This window comes from Procambarus clarkii, chromosome 22, assembly GCF_040958095.1.
Source record: "Procambarus clarkii isolate CNS0578487 chromosome 22, FALCON_Pclarkii_2.0, whole genome shotgun sequence".
Lineage (NCBI taxonomy): Eukaryota > Metazoa > Arthropoda > Malacostraca > Decapoda > Cambaridae > Procambarus > Procambarus clarkii.
Window position 1 is genome coordinate 41,608,936 of NC_091171.1, and position 21,742 is coordinate 41,630,677.

The following is a 21,742-nucleotide window of genomic DNA, read 5'->3' on the forward strand; positions in this document are numbered from 1 at the left end:
CCTAAATAAATAAAGACCCTTTCAAGATGCATATGAGGTCAATACTAGAATATATACCACAGACATGGAATCCATGCACCGTGAAGCACATAATTAGGCTGAGGGTAAAGAAACAGTAGTGACCACCCCAACACAGCCTATTGGCATTTTGAGGACATCTAGAGAGGCCAAAGAAGGGCCTCCGCCACAGGCCCCCAAACAGGCTGTGACCGAGTAGCTCTATAAACGCAAATTACAAGTTGTGTCACAATAACCAAAATCTTGTACCTGGGGCTGGACTAAATCTACACCTTGGATAAACCAAAATAAATCAGCATCCAAAAGAAAGATTTGATGTAAGGACTCGGACTAAGGTGAGGCCACAAGAGGATAAAAGGAAGATTTTAATAGCGAATAAGGATTACTTGGAAATTATCTCTAATAATTACTAATACGCCATCTTGAATATATAAATGATAAAAACAGCCAGTTAATAGTTAAATTCAATCTAACATACCTTGTTACATACCTTTCCTTGTAGCTGTTAAATTCAATGTAACATACCTGGACTATATTTTCCAATGTATCAAGAATAACCATATTAGCTTCAGCAGCCAGATGACCCTCGACTTGAGACTCCTGCTCCAGTTCATGTTGGGGCGAGCGGTCAGTGTCTTGCTGGTGGTGACGCCAAGGAAAGGATTCTTTACGCCACCGCAGTTTTTCTCCAGTTCCAGATGGCGAGGGAGGATTACGTTCTATTGAACAAAATAATTACAGTACTGTTAAACTATATTTAAATGACAATGTATTTTTATTAAACCTCTGGAATTACTTAGTTTTTATTATCTAAAATAAAGTACTAAAATTAGATTAAAATATGAGACAACATATTTATTCAATTAAAAAAAAAAAGCAATGTAGACATAAAGCAATCCTTGAGGTTTGAATTCAAAAAAATAAAAAAATAAGAACTTTAAAAATACTTCATACAATGCGAATATAATATTATAAACCAAATTATCTTTATTAAGAACAAAATACTATGATTACAGAAAGTTGCTTAAATAGACCACATAGAAACCCAAAACTATCAGGCTGCTGAAGTAGACACCCAAACATGCCTGACAGTTTCTGAACCCTGGTGATTTTAGATCGTATATAATATACAGTACTGCATATACACAAACTAAATTGAGTGCATACACACAAAGAGTGAATTACAAAGTCTCATACATGAAGAAGGTATTTTCTCAAAGCTGGGGTACACCAACATTTAGGATGAAAGGCAAGGAATTTATTGATGAAATTGTAAACAGTTTAAAGCAAATCATTTACAAAGCATGATAAAGAGATTGTTTGAAAATATACATTATTTGTGGGACTGGAAAAGCCACTACTCTGGGTACACATATAATTATGACAGAATTGCATAATGTTTCCATTAATACAGCCAAGGAAGAAGTAATTACAACACTTACAAAATATGTACACACACACACATAACACATTTAGACCAACTAGTAGTGCGTGGCAATGTACAGTGGTGGCTCATTACCTAAAAAGTGGCCAAGAGTTTTGCTGTATTATACATGCAACTCTATTTTCTTTCAGAGAAGAAAAAATAATCCTTTACAAGTATAAAAGGGAAGAAGGATTTTATCCATCAAAGAACTGTACTTGAAAATACAGAGTTCTGGTAATCCAAATAAAATAACATTTAAGAATATTTAAATAAAATAAAAAAGAATCCCAGTTTGAACATAGGATAAGAGTGTCTGTATCCGACCAGTTGCTGATATCTGACCACCAGCGTCTAAACACCAGAGTGTCTGCACCGTTGAACAAAATCAAGCCACAAGAATGAACGGAAACTCATCAAATACACCCCAATACTATACCGAAACATTAAAGGTATCTTGTGTGAAACTTGAAATAAATATTAGCAAGCTCAAGTTTTTAATGACTTCCTAGCAAAAGTATTTGAATATTTTTTTATCATCAAATTTGTTAGTCTTTATTTTAACGGATTCTCTTTTGCTTAAACTTGAATAAAACAGGGGCAGACACCTATAAAAGTTCATTATAGGTAATAAACGATATGGCTTAATACTGACACCACAAACACCCAGATGCAAGAGTCCGGCCACCAAACAAATTACTGAGCAGTACTGTACTGCATCTCAAAATCAACAGCAACCATCACCAATGTGTCCTGATGCACCATGTTCCAGAAATTATTAGATCTTAACACTCAATGGCTTCCAAAAAGCAAGCAACCAAATAATTGGGTAGCCAACACCTGTCCTGGCAGAGGACATATCTGTTTCTAGCTATGAGGTACCAACTATGTTATTAGAGGAATATATCCAAATGGTATTGAATGAAAGCGGCAATAATATAGCCCATAATATGTACGGAAATTCCCTTACAAATGGATATGAATATTGAGTAGAGTCCCAGCAAATGAAGGAGCTTGCACTCCAAGCACATGCTGCACATCCACCTACTTAAAATTCCAGTTACTATCTCAATAAGCATTGAATAAATAGACATGATTGTGCTGTTATTTAATAGATATGTCTTTATGCTATTCACAACATCAGTAAGTCTATTCAGATATTTCTCTTCTTAAATGTAATTTAAATACAAATAACAAAAGTTTGGTGGCCGGACAATGGCTCTACCCTACGTAACAAGTAATGTGCAACAAATAATCCATATCAATGCATCTATTTCAACATGGGGGGAAAACATCTCCAGTTTCATATACTCAATGCAAACATCATGAAATACTCTTAAGAGGTACAAGTGTCCCCTCTTGCCTCTGCCTCCCCATCCTTTCTTCCTTAACTTTTCTTCCTCCTCCTCTTGCATGTATTGTTGAATAACTGAAAATATTTAAACTTCCCAGAATTAAATAAGAACACTTAAAATTAATTTTAAAACTTAGCCAACATCCTTATATACTGCCCAATTTCAGTAAGAAGCTTCTTTTTTGTTGACAATCTGTAAAAATCTTAAAAAGTCTAGGTACCAAATAGCATTTCACCAAATGGTAATACAGGTATTTGTAAACTCATTAGATGATGTCAAGGTGCCGACTGACTAGAAATTAACAAATTTCACACCATTACTTAAGAAATATTACAGAAAATGTGCAGTAAATTATTGTCCTACTAGTCTGGCATCAGTGTTAAGAAAAATTATGGAAACAATTATTGGACCAAATCATTAAATTTCTACAAGACCAAAACATCACACCTTAATGGAAAACCATCACAAACTCCAAAATAAAGAATCCAGCTAAATTAATTTATTTGAATTTCCTCAAGAAACCACACATATGTAATACTGTACTGTATATCCTGCAACTGAACATTAGCCTAAAATTGGAGAAAATTGTTCAACACACTCAAACATAGGCTGTCCAGAAGCTACACACTGCAAGCAAAGAGAAACTGGCTGAAAAAAACGTAAGATCCCAATAAAACATAACTGAATGAAGGCTGACCTAAAAATGGAAACGAGTCCCAACCAGAGCAGGAGCAGCAAAGGTCGAAGCAAGTATGTTGGCTTGCTGACCAAGAATTTAAACAAGCCTACCATCCCCAAGGCAAAAACTCTGGTCAGCAGGCAAAGTTTAAGCCTGAGAACACAATGAGCCAGTTAATTGGGGAGGTTAAGTCACTCATTCCCATTGGCAAATCTTCTGGAGGATCACCCTGGCAAGTCAGGAGAATGTCCTGACAGCCACAGTTGTGATAATGGTAGGGGTTAAGATAAACCAAAAATACCTTGACATACCATGAACCATGCAAAGGTTTGCCATAAGCACAGCACTGGGACGCAGATTTACTCGATGATACTTGCAAAAGGTAACTTGGTCCTCCACCAAGAACCACCAAAGAGGAGGCCTGGGTACCAACACAAAATCTGAGGTAAACAGAACGAGGCAAGACTTGGGAGTAACCAAAAGGTAGCAAAACCTTATTCACATGTGACTCAGTGAATGTATCCAAGTGTGTACAACTCTCAAACACCAGAGTCCTGAAAATGTACCACAGAAGAAATGTGAATGTAGTGGAAACTTAAATAAAAGAATAACCAAGAACCAAGGCAGAACTGGGAAGACAGTTCAGGGAAGACCAGTCACCCTGGTGACAGGTCTTTTTTTTTTTCTTGCGCACAGCGGTGTTGTCAGCTATTAAAAGGTGCGCCGCCGAGGGTTAGGTTTGCATTTTATACTATTTCATAACTACCCAATATTTACACTATTATAACATGATTAGTGCTAGGTAATCACAGATGTGGCCATGTTTGGTGATATCTGAGCCTTTGAATCAGGACTTTATTTATCTTATGAGGAACTGTACCTATCATCAAGAGTTAAGAACATTTGGCTGTCATGTTGATGAGCATGAAAACTAGAAATATGCTATTATTTAGCACGACACTAAATTGAAGTGGGAGAGGAAAATGTGGTACAGGCTGATACTCCAGACTTAAATAGCCGATCAAGAACACCCAACTGTTTACAACTTCAATAAGTAGTATATACATATGTTAGTGATGTTACTTAATAAATTAATACCAACTGAAGCTATATGAAATTAAGCCACTAATTCTTGTAAGTTAAATGATTTGTTAAAATTTTAAAATAAATAAATCATATCTTATGTTTCATCAAGCACTGGTTTGCATTCCTTATCTCTTGATTTTGGCATTATTATGCATGCTAAATCACAGAACAGTACTGTGCTTAGTGCTATGTATATTAATGAATAATGCATTAACTATAAAAGCAAGCAAGGGTAGAGATTTGTGTAAATCATAAAAGAACCACTGTACCGTGTTTTTGGTATTGAATAAGAGATGATAAGCAAAAGTTTCATCTTGCACAGAAAATGAAGTCTGGAGGATTTGCTCATTCAATATCTCCTACAAATATACTGTACAAATATATGTACTATTTGTACTATATACATTCAGTATTTCATAGGTACAATATTACATTTGCCATTTAGATCAACATAAGAAATGTATATACAGTACAATCAAGAACATAATTAAAATTTAACATTGACAATATAACGTAGCTACACAGTAGATTAGCATCCTCTTTAAAAGTATATATACTGTGCCACTAAAGTATTTCTACAAGACCCACATATAAAATATGCATCTGTTGACCTTATTGATGAATATTAGTAAAAAATTCACTTGATGTGCATTATATTTAGATTGGATCTGAATATAAGTTTAACACTTTTTATGATAAAGCAGGAAGTTGCATAAATGGCTATCATACCCAGTCAGCCCCTTCAATATCAAGCACAACACAGCCAATCTAGAATTCATCCAGTGACTGGTATTGTATTATAAAGAATTTCAATACGAGATCGACAGCAGTAGGACCAATCAAAACCAATATGGCAGTCACTTGCTAACAAATCCAAGTAAAACAAATGCTGTTACTTGTTACGTTATACTCTCATCAAACTGACCAGTGTTAAACACCAGAAACAGCTTTACCAAGTGGGTCTTATTTATGTGAACAGGAACTATGTACATCTGCTCTCTTCCCCTTTCTACGGGAGCCGGTTGGCCGAGCGGACAGCACACTGGACTTGTGATCCTGTGATCCCGGGTTCGATCCCAGGCGCCGGCGAGAAACAATGGGCAGAGTTTCTTTCACCCTATGCCCCTGTTACCTAGCAGTAAAATAGGTACCTGGGTGTTAGTCAACTGTCACGGGCTGCTTCCTGGGGGTGGAGGCCTGGTCGAGGACCGGGCCGCGGGGACACTAAAGCCCTGAAATTATCTCAAGATAACCTCAAGACAACCCAGAGTGGGTCATGTATCCTGTACTGAGTACAGTTGGCAGACATGTGCACAGGCTGTGATGCACAAATGTGTAAGTGTTGGATTGACCTTTGTGCAGCCCAGTCATCATTCCTACAATGAGTGACTTAGGGAGATAATGGACATCATCCTGTTTATTATCCCTAATGAGAACTTAAAGTTCTTAGTATTTATGGTTGGCTATGGCCAATGTCGGCAACCCGTGTGGCGGTTTGATATGCAGGCACTGTGCACGCAGTGCTAACAAAAATGAGCGCAAATTTATTGAAAGCCTTGAATATATAATAAAGACCATAGAATACCTGTTTATGCTAATAAAATTCCTTAAGAAACAGGTGATAAGACTACATGACCAGACACTAGCACCGGGTAGCTGAAGACATGGCTTGTGATGTATATCTAGCCACCTATGTACATTATTTTTGGATTGCTATCTCATTAAATACCGTATCTATAGACTTAATAGTAGTATCATTTAAGTGGTATTCTCTAATTTGAAACCCAATTTGAACACAATAACTTACTCAAGTTGTTGTACACAGATGACTTTATGCTAGCAGTCAACAAGGCAAAGGTAATTTATACTACAGCTGTGATTAAAGGAAGAGATGAAGGACTCACATGACAGACTTGTACCCAAAAACAATATAAACACCCACAATGCAAAAACAAAACACCTATTCTGTATAGTGAAAAAGCTGCATGCAGATCATTGAGGTCAGGATATAAAGACGAAAGCAAACTGCCATATCAACAAAATTTACTTTGTTAAAATTTTGGAACTTTGATCTCAAATTCAACTTTTAATATCCATAAGTCTTACTAAAACACCATTAAAAATGAAGGTGTTGCAATCTGAATCATTGTTACTCAGTCAAGTTAGGTACCACTGGGTGTGGTATGTTTCTGGGTGACCATATGGAAATAGTCTTGTCTTTATTTAAGGCAACCTTTGCATTATAGAAGTCAAAGTTGTGTGCCATCCTGGGATGCAAATACTCTGGCCCACGGGGTTCCTCACCAAGAGATGACATATGTTCATATTTTTCAGTTTGAAATTATTTATTGCCATTGCAACTATGAACTTTGTATCAAAATGTTCTGAGAAGTGCACAAAATTGGTACTGTATATGAATTAAAGTTTGTGCCTGGCATTGCATTTCAACAGGTCTCATTTATTTATTGTAAGAAAATTTAGTAAAATTATGTCCAAATGACTGATATCACTGCAGAAGAAAACCAACTATTGTTTCTTCAGCTAATTTGCAAAGTGACTAGAAATTTATTTATGAATTTTAGAACATTGTACCCACACATTTCAAAAAGTTGTGTCGTACTGACACACAAACTATGGACAAGAAAGAATAGTTTGCAAAACTTTGAATGACAAAACATTTTGCCAACTTAATTACTATAATATAGCAGATAATGCTAAAATGTACCACAAGGTCTTCATAGCATTAACAAGCCAATTTATTGCATCGTTAACGAGACCTTAACAAGCCAGTCAAATGCTACATATATATGATAAGGTGTAGCCTGGTACTCCTATCCTCCCCAAATTAATATCCTTTTCCAGACACATTAATTCACTACTGGTAAAAAGCCTCGGTAAAAAGAGTAGTCCATACGATGCCATGTTGGAAATGAATGGTGTAGCAGACTGAGGACAGATTCATGGAAACTGAACCGATGATTTATGTACAGTTGTCATATTATTATGTAATATTCAAAATTACAGTTGCCCTAATTCATTCTTAAATAAACACCAATTATTGTGGTATGACAATTGCTTATATAAACCAACAACTATCTACTTTGTCAATTAGCAAAAACTGATGCTAATATTTTAATTTCACAAAATTATTTTGCATTCTGTATTAGGAAAATTAGCTGCTTCTGTCGTTTATGAATGCTACCAACTAAATTTATCTTAAACTTCTCTATGATGTGGTAATTGATGCAAAATTGATAAGCGGTTCTATAAAAATTGAGCTAAGTTAGTATTCAATCAAATTGAAAACTACTGTACAGGGCATCAGTTCTACACATATGCATATTTCTATCATATATTATCTACAAAAAGATTAAGACATCTAACCAAACTCGGTATCTATCCTTAATCAGCCCATCCTCCTGTTTTGGTAGTACTTATAGTAACGATGAGGACCATAGTGTATATACCGATGTACAACGAAATTAGAAAGTAGAAATCTGAACTAGCGAGTTGGACAAACTGGAAAACTATTTTTTGCTTGTGTTGCTTTGACAAACTAACTGAACCTAACCTTCCTAGGCCCAATACACGATATCTGAGGCCTAGTATAGTACATATATGTGCTATTCTAGGCCTAGGAATATTTAAGTTTTTTTTAGCTTCATTTATTTTAAAAGAATTCTATACTAGTCAGTACTGTATACTACTATTTGAACGTTAAGTACGTACGAATTCGTGACCACTGACGACCGTCACAATAGGTACTACCTAAACAAGAGGATGGGTTGCCTTAATTGGTCGTATGGAAAAATGCATTCATAACTTTGGGCCAAAACAAAAATTCTCAAAATCAATATGTACATAAAACAATTGCATGTATGAAAATAAATACTTAACACAGTGTTAGGAAATGAATATACCACTTGCAAGACTGCAATTTAAAATGGGATTGACATTTCTAAAGCAGGAAATACTTACAAATATTTTGATTAGGTAATCATGTGCTAACATCATGACACCACTACATGGCTATCCACACTAGGCTACCATTTATCTTCCTCCAGACTCCAAGCCAACAAAAAGAGGTTTGTGAGAGGGTGAGGGTTAGCAGTGCGAGCCACGGAGCATGTACAAACCCCCGGTAGAGTGCACAGGCAGCAGACAGCCACATAGTTGTTGGGGTTGAGTGGTTGATTGAACGAGTGCCTCACTGAATGTTCACTTAAGTGACACAAACCTGCCCCTTGGATGTAGAATTGAGATAATCCAACAACATGAGGGGTGTTGGGGGGAGCGTTACCTCGACGGCGAAGCATCATCTCAGAACGTGCAGAATTTTGACCCATGATGGCCTCCTCCAGACGATTCTTCATCGCCTCTTTGCTCCGAGTAGTGACTGCACCACCACGATGACAAATCTTCTTTCCCTTTAATTCAGAATAAATATGCCAAATTGATAAAAGATAACATGTACAGTACGAATGAATATGTTCACACACACAGCACATTCAGCCCCTCCCCAAAAAAACGCAAAATAAATTTTTAAGACCTTTACTATGTCAATGTGCTCAAATGATAAATTTGTACTTACCTTATACTCAAAGCAAGATACTGCAATATACAGCACATCCAGAAGTTGATGGAGACGATTATGAGGCAATTCAGAAAGTGTGTGTCGAAGTGTGGTCTCGTCAGCATTGCGTAGGACCCAAAGCAAGCAGATGAGCAGGTTTCGAGTCGTTTCTGAGCTTAGAGGACACTTACGAGGTTGTTGCTGTTAGGATAAAAAAAATAAAAGATATACTAATGAACATCATGAAATTAAAACCAAATACTATCTACACAGTTGTTTGGATTAACTCTAAATAAAAATGTTACAATACAAAGTCTGAATACAAAATAAAATTCAAAATGTTTCTGGTACTGTATGTGGTGATTAAAAGAAAATGCAATGTAATCTGATATTACTATATACTAGAAGTTGCATTATGTAATGCTTTATTAATATATTGTTACAATAAAAGTATTAATGACACACACACACTGAAGGATGGAGATGGACACTTACATTTTCCATCTCCTCTTCTGTTGTCTGCATGCAAGTGCAGTGCAATAAAATATTAATGGTGCATAGTGTTTGCTGACATACATAAAGCTGGTTGTATGTGGACAAGAGGCAATCATTTGGCCACACATTCTATGTATGTATTTTTATAATTTATAAATTATATTATGAATGATGTATATGTATATAATGTATTTGTATTATAAATGGGAATTATTATAATTAATTGAAATTACCTTTTCCCTTTCAAGTAATACCTAGCAATTAAATATTTCAAGTTCAGAGTATTGTGCATTATATAATGTGAACAGTTGAATATCTCTTGTATTTAAAGCTAAGCAACAATGTAACATTTGTGGAGAGGAGGGAGGTGATGGGGTAGGAGGGGAGGGGGGGGGGGGGTGGGGGAGTTAGGCCACAGCCAAGCACTTGGACAAACCGAACATTTGTTGAAATGTGTATGGTATGTAGAGATAGAATGATGAAGTGCCGTATGCTGTATTAATGGATGTACATATACACATAACAGGCATCCTGCAGTCTCGGGAGACTATGGAGTTGCGCTCTGGTTGCCGAGACTGGAGTGTCCTCCCCTGGGCACAAAGCTTGGGTAGGTAGATATGGAGAAGAAACTGTTACCCATGAAGCTGGTCCTCCCTCTCCCACGATGCTGAAATTGTCCAATGGAAAGGCAAACGCGAATATGCTTAGTTCCAGCACCATCGCAGGAGCTGCCAGAATGAGGTTAAGTCAACAAAGACTGCTTTAGGAGCTCCAGCTCTTGATTTTTCCTTGAGGTTGACTTCTGAAGCCCATCCCAAAAGATGGGTATGGCCGTGAGGCAGCGGAGGTCTGAGATCAGGGTTTTCCTTCCCCTAGATAAGCAGCCTTCCCAGGCTGTCGAGCCCCATCTACCTGCAGCAGCTGATTGTAAGGTGCCAGAGTCATGAGTTCATGCAAGAGGACGAAGACCTGAAGGGCCGCCCGTGATACTACTCTTGCAGCAGGCTGGTAGCACTGCTGAGAGCCTCCCGGGGGAGGATTGGGAGTCCTCAGGAGGCTACAACACACAACAACACACAACTCAAATATTATAATATAATGGGGAAGTAATCTTATACATATACATATAATTTATACATATACATACATACATACACATGGCATATATATCACACCAACCTCACAAATACAACTCTTCCAAAGTTTGCACATGAGAAAACCAACAGCTGATTTAAAATGCATGAAGGGATCACCCTGGATTGTGGCAATGCAAGACTTTTAAAGCCCAAAAACAAATATTGCAATACACACAGAAATCACAATAGCATGATATATCAATTGAATAAATCCACAAGGGGATCATCCTGGACGTAAGTTCGAACCCACATCAAAGCCCTCGGTGATTAAATATTACAATTACTGTACCAAAACCACGCAAATCACCAAGCAAGCTTATTTAACATATGCTTTCTTTGTAGTTCTTTGTCCCATTACTGTATAGTACTTCTAAATAAACTTACAAATGTCATTTTTTAATTAATTGCAAAAATTAGCACAAATAAAAAACCAGCATTGAATGTAATGAAACACCATTTTTGGGGCGAGTCCTGGAGGCTTCCTGATATGGCTTCCTTCCATACCAGGCTGATATGTATGTATGTATTAGACCGTGGCATCAGTCAATTTGATTCCAGTTCTAGCCTACCGGGGACCACGAGCCAGAACATGCTTCCCCTCAGAAATGAACGAGGAGCAAGGGCCTATAGAAACCCCCGTATGGTTGAAAGCATTCTATGTCTGCCATCTACCGGGTTAGGCACCAAGAAAGGTAGGCAGTCTCAAAACAAACTCCACCTGGTTAAAACTGTTACTGAAAATTTAACTATCAAGCAGAATTCCACAATCCGAAAACAAGCAAAGGAGCATGACATTATAACTGCCGCCACGCCGCTGTCTGCGCAGCTTCCCCCCTCCTTGGGTGAGGGAAGGAAAAGCGCCAGACCCCTCGCGCCGGCCATCCAACCCCAGTTCAAGGGCTGAATATCAAAACGCAAAAACCACTGAGTGAAGACAGAGAGGACTGCGAGGCCGTCAGAGGAAGGGCGCCAAATATACCGGGAGATGCCTCGACCACACCGGCACGAAAAGGTCCACCTCTTGGGTGCCCGGACGCCCGGCAGAACCAACTGAACTAGTCGGCAGAAGACTCAGCGGTTCAGACGGGACAAGTCCAGAATGAACCTTAGATCCGCACAGTCCCGTTTCGGAACTGGAAACAGGCAGGAAACCCACCTGAGGGACGGGGTCGTTACGACCTCACCCAAGCACACCCACTCCAAGATGAATTGACAGCGCAGGAGAAGAGGCCTGCCCCGCGAACCCCGAACTCCCTGAAGGAGGAGGAGGAGCCACCCAATGCCACCACAGGCTGGAGGAAACGACTCGAAATGCCCACAAATCGTGAGCAATAAAAAATACGCCTCCCCACTACCACACTGTCAACAATCCAAACCACGAAAGGGCAGATGCCTCTTACTCGAACCCGAACAACGTACAGAGCGATCAATGCGCTGACCAGACGCCGTCGGCTCCGAAGCTGGCACCACGATCGGAGGAATCACGATCCCTGGCACGACCCCTTCAGGAACGACCCCCCCCCCCAGAGAACCAACAAGTCTGATATAGCGCGACAGCTAGTAGAAGCGTCTTGCAGATACTGCATAAACGCAGAATCCACAAACAGCATGCAATAAGAAGGTGACAAAAATCTAAGAGCCAGGGCCCACGCGGATTCCATAGAATGAGCGAGCACAACTTGCCTGCACGTGAGGCAGGAAGCAAAGTACAGAGACACCGCCTCCTCCAGAACTGGCACATACAACTTCAACAAGGCAGATGACGCCCGAGCCGCCCAGGCAAGCGCACCCGACACAGACCCAGTTCCCAGCGCCTCCACATCCTTCTCCAGCCAGTCTGAAGACAACTCAAGCAGGAAAAAGAAATGCAAAACCGAAGCCAAGTGCCCCCAGGCACGCAAATCCTCAGCCACCAGGGACGCTGAAAGGACAGGAACCTGCACATGGAGCTGCACCTGACCAATATCCTTAGGAAGAATGGGGTGAATAAACACTCATTGCAGGCCTGCAACTTGCCCCCCAGGTAAACCTGAACCACAGTAGAAGTTTCTTGCCACTCAAGCGTGTGGGTCTGACAGAACGAACATCACACCTCCAATGAAAAGAAAGGACAGTCTGCTAACCAGGATGACTCCGGTACCTCGTAACACACCCAAGAAGGAAAAGTAGAACCAAGCTCAAATGAGGAAGTCCATTATCAAGGCAAAATTCAGATCACGCAGGAGGTACGCCGCAATGGCCTCCCGATCCTCCTTAAGCAGGATACTGGAAGCCGAAAACCTCCAGAAGGAAGGAACCGAAGAACCCAAAGGAACCGAAGAACCCAAAGGAACCTGGAACCGAACCCGGGCAGGAGCCAAACCCATATCAAATTCATACAGGGGAGTGGGTTAAGAAAATCCCACTCCCCATTCCGCCGTGGACACGCTAAGCCCCGAAATCATCTCAAGATAACCTCAGGACAACCCGGACAATGATTCTGTTGTTGACCAGACCACACACTAGAAGGTGAAGGGACGACAACGTTTCGGTCCATCCTGGACCATTCTCAAGTTGAGTGTGAGTGACTTGAAATGATTGTGACACAATCAACTTGAAAATGGTCCAGGACGGACCGAAACGTCATCGTCCCTTCACCTTCTAGTATGTGGTCTGGTCAACATACTTCAGCCACATTATTGTGACTCATCGTCTGCAATGATTCTGTTCTAGTTTAGCGAACTTTAACCCACAAGTTTAATTACAGACGTCATAATCAGTGGTTCCTGTTAGGCATAAGAACTCCTGTGACTGATGACCCCAAACTAACATAGCACACATCAGTTCAGATAGCTTCAGGGAGTCTCGACGGGGGCTCCCGACAGAAATTCCTCACAGTATATTTGTGTACAGTATATTTATACAGACGGTAATATTATGGTCACAAAGTATGTCAGTAATGAACTTAAGATTTAATATATTTGACCTTGCAATCCAGTGACAAACATCTTGTGACCCAGTAATGGATCGCAACTGACACAGTACTTTAATGAATCCTGCCCTATACCATTCCAGTGTTAAGTTTGTGAAATAAATGACAACATGCAAATTGGATTAAACTTGGCTTACTGAAATGTTATAATAATTTCCTGTTTGTGTGTGTGTGGCTTTATGTTTTCCCCATCTAATCTTAACACATATATATAAAATATACATAAAAGACTAATTTGCTCATCACTTACCTTAAGAAAAGAGAGAGATTTAGCCTTAAACAATTATTTGAATAATATAAATCATGACTTGAGTTGCATCTTGAGGCAGAGTTTATTCCCTAATTACTGTTATCAACATGAATTTTTTCAGTGTCAGAGTAGTTAATAAATGGAATGCACTAGGAAGTGATGTGGTGGAGGCTGACTCCATACAGTTTCAAATGTAGATATGATAGAGCCAAGTAGGCTCAGGAATCTGTACACCAGTTGATTGACAGTTTTATAAGAATAAAAGCAAGACTTATATTCTTACATGCAAATATCCCTTTTATGGCATTCTATTGTGAACAATTTGATACCATATTGAACGACATAGCACGAAAATTGAGGTCAGAAAGCTAAGAAAAGAGTAAACATTTGTGGCCGGTGGGGAGTTAGCAGGCACCGCTCGGGTGACCTTGAGGTGCACTGCAGGTCGCCCATCTGGGCAACAATAGTGTTAAGTATCCTTAAACAGATGCATGTAGCGATTTACATATTTCATACTCGATATGTTTAATGAAAATACATCTCATTAATAAACAAATACACTTGCTCAAATGCATCCCAAGTCATGAAAATTACAAACTATGTTCATGAAAGAGGATTAGTGTGCAAGTTAATACTTACCCCTTGAATAACCTCATAGTCACTCTCCTTGGTTGCAAACATTGATGAGCCAGCAATAGCAAGCGCAACATTTTGATGAATGTGTGTCGGTCCTCCATCATTCTCGTCACTTAGAGATGACATTAAGTACCGATCTGAAATTAGCAATTCAGAAAATATAAATACTGTATGACTATAAAATCTTAAAAACAGAAATGTACTTTGCAAGAAAGCCAATAATGGCTCCACTTATCTATTAATGTATATAAACCTCAGAAAGTCATTAGCTAATTTATATACATTTACTAATATTTATATACATTTAAACACTAATTTATGCTATATACAGTATCAACATAACTTTCTAAAAACTACTCCCTATCTTCTCTGGCTGCTGTTTTTTTCACCTTCTGAAGTAGGGAACAGGGGAATTCCAATAATGACGATGCACTACACATCGATCCACAACAGTTTCAAGCCAAACTCAGATTGTTCATTCTACTGTTCAAATCCTTAATTTTCTGAGCTACGTCACCAAACGGAAAAAATCCTTCTGACTCCAGAACACGTCTAAGCTTAAATCATGTTAGGTCGACAATCTGCATCCACAGTGGGAGCTTTTCAACTGCCTATGCCATATCCTGATAATGCTTAGACCTAGAATGCACTACGCTAGTGACATACTGAAGAATAAGCAATCCAGCCTAGAATGACTGCCAAACATCATTTCCAAAAATTCTGAGCCCTTTCTAACACTAATTGGCAACCTGAAGCTTGTGAAATAGTATTCGTTTCTATTACCCCACTAGGATACTACTTCAGACAACAGGACAACTTTACTTAGGAAGGCAACTTTATTGATACTGTTACAAGGTAATTATCATACACTTGGAGCTGGCAAAGGTGTGGAGTTGAGGTAAAGCATCAATGACAATACTGATGAGAGGCAGGTACAGGGCGACCACACGAGCCTTAACGTCAGGTTCGGCATAGCGATCATCTGTGTCGTGGCTTGTAAGCAAGTTCCTGATGGTGTTTACAGCTCTTCCAATAATGGTTGGGTTACTGCAAAAATTGGAGAAAACCACTTGGTGTTATGTGACAAAATATTCAAATAAAACCTTAAAAATCTTAATACCTAGCAACGTGATTTTACACATGAAGGAAATGTTAGCAGCAGTCAATACAAGTACCTACTTGTGAACCAAGCTACCAAATCTATTTGGTTTTATAATGGCAGCACTTGATAAAATGCCTCCCATGAATATGCATCTCTATCAGTACCTACAGGGAAGTGAAATCATATAGTTTTTAAAGTCCACTACTTGAAGAAAAAATATGATAACTAGAAAATAGATACGCATTGATAATAAGCATATCCACGAGAGGCAGTCTATCAGGTGCTGTTTGAAGGCAGTGAACGAAAAATACAACAAAAGATTTTAATAAAGCACGAATAATGACCGCATAAAATAAGAAACTTTGAATAAGGGTAAGTCAAGTTAAACGTGTCTGCATGCCCAACAGGAAATAGGCAGTCGCTTTAACTAACAATAAGAAGAGACAATTTTAATTATGATTTACTTAATGTCTAAACCCATAAGAACAACTTCTTATCCATACACAACCTGCCTCTCTTCTCTCTTGGACCTCTTCTTCAAAACTGCACTATCTCGAAGGATGATACAATGACTATTTATATAATGTATATTGATTGATTATATAATGGTTATTTTTATACTGATGGATTATACAATGCCTACTTTTATGTTGAGAGATTATACAATGACTAATTTTATATTAACACTTTCGCGCTTTAGATTAGAGATAACTCGTCGCCGTTTTCTCTTACGATTCCGCATAACAGCCGACTTTTCTCGTCCATCGAAAAAATATTTCTATAAATTCCATTTTTTAACCGAAATGGATGGGGATACTTTTGTTTTGTAGGGACTTTATTTGCGAATGTTTTGGTACCAGAATGAATATTATATCACAAACTTCTATGAGTAAAAAAAAAAAATACACAAAGTATGTTTGGGGGTGTGGCGAGCGTGTGGCAGTGGGTTCCCTCTAGCCGTTGATATATCCAACACGTGGGAAATATTTGTATGTGTTATGTATATGTCTGTGTAGGGAATTTTACTGCGATCACTGTCATACAAATTATAAAATGTTTCAACAAGTATAAACATGACAAACATCAAACGAACGAAAACAATGCGTTCGTTTCTGCCGCGAACGCATACTGAGCGACGTGGTTTTATATTTGGCGCTTCTCTTACACATGCTTTGTACAAATGTTATACAGTTCATCTTATAGAAAATTTTATTGCGAACACATTGGTATAAAAAAGAAATACGTACATAGAAAAGTAGGGTCAGGAAACGTATAAACTTTCCAAGAATGATTTCCCTCCTGTGTTTTCGCCAGTGCGCTCGCGGCTAACTACTCTCCACTTCACACACTCTTGCGGGTGGGCAATTACCTATATTAAACATTCATATGCATATGTCCGTGTAGAGAATTTTATTGCGATTCCAATGATACCAAAATTAGCGATGTAGGACAACTGTAGGCTTCGCAACCATTAAGAGAGTGGAAACATTTTGTTGCTGTTTGGCGCTCTCGGCGAGTGATCTGCATAGTTTTTTATTTGGTGTTGATACTCCTTATGCTTGGGCGGCATTTTATAGGTATGCTCTTATAGACAATTTCATTGCGAACACAGTGATACCAAATTTAAATACGTGCGCCTTCAATTATTGTCAGGACAGTCAAAAGAGTGTACACTTTTCGGTCTTACCGCGTAGGCGCGCGAAGTGCCGAAAGCATCTGGGGTATTGTTTTTTTTTGAGCGCCGAGAGCGCGAAAGTGTTAAGATCTTATACTTTTGGCTTTATACACGGTTCTGCAAATTATCTAAATACAGTACTCTCATCTATCCTCAAATCAGACATCACACACTAAGTGAATCTGCAGAGTTCAAGAATTTAGAACTAGAGTACAAACACAATGATCATTGGAAAGCATAAACATCTGCAAGTACTGTAATTACAAGCATTCCTTAATTAGACCATTTTTAGTTTTATAATTTGTCATAAAACAAGTAGTAATTAGCAAGTAAAAACACTGTTGGGTCTACTCAGTGACAGGATGGGTGACCATGGACAACTTTGAACTTGATTTACAGAGACTCTTCCAGCCATGCCAGGGTTTCTGGGCCCCGGACGTTTATGGATGAATATATCCATACTTATTCTTTATTAATCTCTGCAGACTAAATTGTGCTAACACTCTTGTATGAAATTATTGAAATACAAATTTTTTATCAACGGAATTTAAATTACTAAGCCAGTTTATTTTTAAGTCTGGATGTCTGGATATACAGTATTGTATAGATGTCAACACTTAAACAATGCCAAAGATACTTCTGTTCTGAGCAAGATTATAAACATTTGGAATACTTTGCCACAGCAAGCTATATAAGGCTAGAGGAAGTGCAAAAGCTCACCATCCATACTTACTTGATTTCAAGAGCTGCGGCAAAATCTGATAGTACGAGTCCTACTAAGAAATGTTGCTTGCGGAAGGAGCTGGACAACATCATGAATGCACTACGGTTTCCACCAAACACAGTTGAGATGAATGACGATTGGCTAGTTGTTGATCCAATCTAATCAAAGGAAATGTTTAATTAAGAATGTAAAAAAATAAGTCACTGTATACAATACAAATTTTTTCATACCCAAATAATAAGGGACTACCATATTAACCATTTACTTATAACCTCCAAAAAACACACATTCATTACCCCAGACATGAGCATGGAGAAAAAAGTTAATGAAATAGTAAAGAAAATTATAGTGCTTAAATTATAAAAACATTAAAAATATCACTCATCCACTAATATATCATTTACAAATAAAACATATCAGCATGGATAAACAAGCACTATTACACCCCAACAGTCTAACAGCAGCAACTCACTGCACCATAAGACCAAACGGGCCAGACTCATGAAGCAGTTACGCAAGCACTTACGAACCCATACATCTTTTCTCAATCTTTGGAAGCTTTGTTTACAATTATTAAACAGACACTCACCGAAGGACAGGGTGATGACGGAGCCGACATCGCTGAGAGTGGTGTGCAGAAAGGCAGATTCAGAGCTACATAGTGTTCATGACTGCAAATAATTCGCACAAAGTCCAACTGAAAAAGAAGACAGGTATATAATAGGAAGCAGGGAACAACCAAGTAGTATAGGTTAGCAAAGCTTTTTAACTAGTTAGAACTGCCTGCTGGACAGGGACTCATTGGTTTACCAAGAGGATGGTTGCAATATAATTTTTTGTTGTTCTAATGAATAGACAGTTTTAAAGTGAGAATGTTGCTTTTCAACCTGTAACTAAAGTTTTTATTTTTTGAATTACCGTATTGTAGTAATTACTGCACTGTACTTTATATGCTCCCAGGTCATATAATGCAATTTGTGATATATTCTTTAACATGATACTTTTTTTATTGATAATCTACTTATAATTTTTGTGACTCCCATTTTCCTCAGTGTAAGAAACCTGTACAGAATATAAATAAAATATAAGCTAAATATTATTATTGACCAACTACTGCACATATAAAAACAATTGCCTGTATGTACCTTCAGATTGATGAGGGGTGCAGCATCTGGTAGGGAAAGGATCTTATTGCTCATTTGCTTACAATAGTTCTGGGCAAGCATGAACACAAATCCCCGGTCCATCACAGACAGGAGATCACACAAGAAAAATGCTAGACTGCTGTTCACATTCTGTACAAACTGAAAACAACTTTAATTAATATTCCTAAACTTGATTTCAAGAAACTGTCACAAAATGCTTTACAACAAAATATTACTTATTCCTTCATAATATATGCAAGGAAAAAATATTTATAAAATAATAAAGCTGATGACAAAAATGAAATACAGGTACAAAAAATTGTTGGCCAGCAATCCAAGAGTGCCAATGTAACTCCACACTGGCACTTCCCCGCTTGGCATCATTATTCTTAGCTCATGCGCAGCCATTCACTGAATTTCTTCATCAGTTATGGGCAGAAGGAGCTGAATCTTAAGCATAAATTTGATCTAAAATAATAAATTTGATCCAAAACAATAAATTTGTTGAAAACATCACTACAGTAACACTAATTTAAGTACAGTAACACTAATTCAAGACCATGTATGAACTATCCCTTCTCCCTGCCGACTTCATCCACACCCCCAACTAGGAGGTGGGGCATAAAGAGCTAGCTAGATCTCACTCCTTTATAGTCGCCTATCTCACCAATAGGTGACTACACCCCCTCACACCCACACACTGTATATATAAATATATATATATGATCTACCATAAGGAGATAGAAAGCAATATGAACATGTTTGCTAATGATGCTAAGTTACTAGAGAAAATATGAAACTTAAAATACTGTCATGACCTTCAAGATGACCTGGACAAATTAAGTGAATTGAGCAACACATGGCAGATGGAATTTAATGTGAATAAATGCCTTATTATGGAATACAGAATAGGAGAAAATAGGCTACACACAACCAACAAATTATTTGAAAAGATATTAAAGAACTCTTGACAAAGAGTAGGTGGTTCTGGATAGTAAACTGTCACCAGAGGACCATATCAAGTTCATTGTGTGTGAGGAGCATATGCAATGCTTTCCAACTTTAGAATCACTTTAAATACATGTTGAAATACCGTACTAAAGAAGAAATTGTTCACGATTTTTACAACCAAAACTGGATTATGCAGAGGTTTTATGGTCATAGTATCTCAAGAAGTATATCATTAACCTGGAACAGTGCAGAGATATGCTACTAAATGGCTTCCGGAACAAAAAAAAGAGAACTGCGAGAGTGGGTAGAGGTGTTAAATATACCCGAAGATAACTTGTAGAAGGAAAACTGGTGATATGATCACTATGTACAAAATAATAACAGGAATCAACAAAATAGACAATGAGAAGTTTTTGAAAGCTGCCATTTCAAGCCCTTGAGGTGATACATAGATTCAAACTAATGAAAACATGTGCCAAAAACAGATGAATGCTCTCTTTTTGCAAAGAGTAATGAACAGTTAGAACAAGTGAAGGTGGTAGATGTCAAAACCATCAGTAGTTTCAAAGTTATATATCACAGAGTACTGGGAATATATGACACCACAAGTATAGCTCTCATCCTGTAACTACACTTAGGTAATTACACAGGGTGGTGACATAGGTGTTGACAAAGAGCATCATTGCTTGCAGCATACTTAACATGTGAGCTGGTGCTCACAATCTGTTCATGAATTCACCTGACATAACCAGTGATCCAGGTGTGACAACGAGTTCATCTGGGTATAAGATCTCATTCCATGACTGCAGTTTGCCATTGTCAGACCTTTGCAGTACATTTAAGCAATATTTACAACAATATAAGGAAGAAAATATGATGCATTTTCTCACAAGTGATGTATAGTGGCTCAACCACTGGAGTTTGCAGTGTGATTCATGATTTTACAGCAAATGACAAAGATTTGGAAAGAGTTCATCAAGATGAATCATCACAAGAAGAGCTCTGCTCCTGCTACTTTAAACAGTTAATGGAACGCATCAGTGACGGATATAGGGAAGGAAGGGAGGGTTACCCAGCTGTAAAGTGAATACCTACTTCTCAAATTCCAGGTTTATGTTAAATTTTTGTACTAATGGAGACCCTTTTTAGCTGTTCTTTGTCTAGATTCTACAAATTAATCTAACTTGTTTGTTATAATTATGGATGGGGACAAAGCCCATTTCCATCACTGGAAGACATGTACAGTTGCAGTTCCATGGCAGGCAATGTTACAAGAAGTTGCATGCCAATACAAATGAAAATCTTTTGTTCTCTTTAAAACCAGTTAGATGCGTCTAACAAATTAACAACACCAAGTTTTGATACCTAATTTCATCTTCTCCTCATTACAATTCATATGAATGCTCCATCACAGTTTACTGCATGACTCAATAAACTAAGAAGTATAAGCTTTATCCCTCAAGCAAATCATAAAATCCTACACACACACTATACGCCTACAATGTGAGAGAACCACGTAAATA

At 38.1% G+C, this 21,742-nt stretch overlaps 1 protein-coding gene across 20 annotated transcripts in view; it reads right to left on the bottom strand.

The window, feature by feature from the left end:
• Zir (dedicator of cytokinesis) overlaps positions 1–21,742 on the bottom strand; it is an 89,297-nt gene that overhangs the window by 34,256 nt on the left and 33,299 nt on the right. For 10 of the 20 annotated variants that reach the window (XM_045745221.2, XM_069328881.1, XM_069328884.1 and 7 more), the window contains 9 exons: positions 19,269–19,427; positions 18,713–18,820; positions 18,133–18,281; positions 15,491–15,669; positions 14,626–14,759; positions 9,630–9,653; positions 9,153–9,335; positions 8,799–8,988; positions 544–737 (listed from right to left, as the gene is read on the bottom strand). In XM_045745221.2, coding sequence (XP_045601177.2) covers positions 544–737; positions 8,799–8,988; positions 9,153–9,335; positions 9,630–9,653; positions 14,626–14,759; positions 15,491–15,669; positions 18,133–18,281; positions 18,713–18,820; positions 19,269–19,427 — 1,320 coding nt within the window. The remainder of the gene's footprint in view (positions 1–543; positions 738–8,798; positions 8,989–9,152; positions 9,336–9,629; positions 9,654–14,625; positions 14,760–15,490; positions 15,670–18,132; positions 18,282–18,712; positions 18,821–19,268; positions 19,428–21,742) is intronic. The other 10 variants (XM_069328889.1, XM_069328888.1, XM_069328890.1 and 7 more) reach the window with 3 other exon arrangements.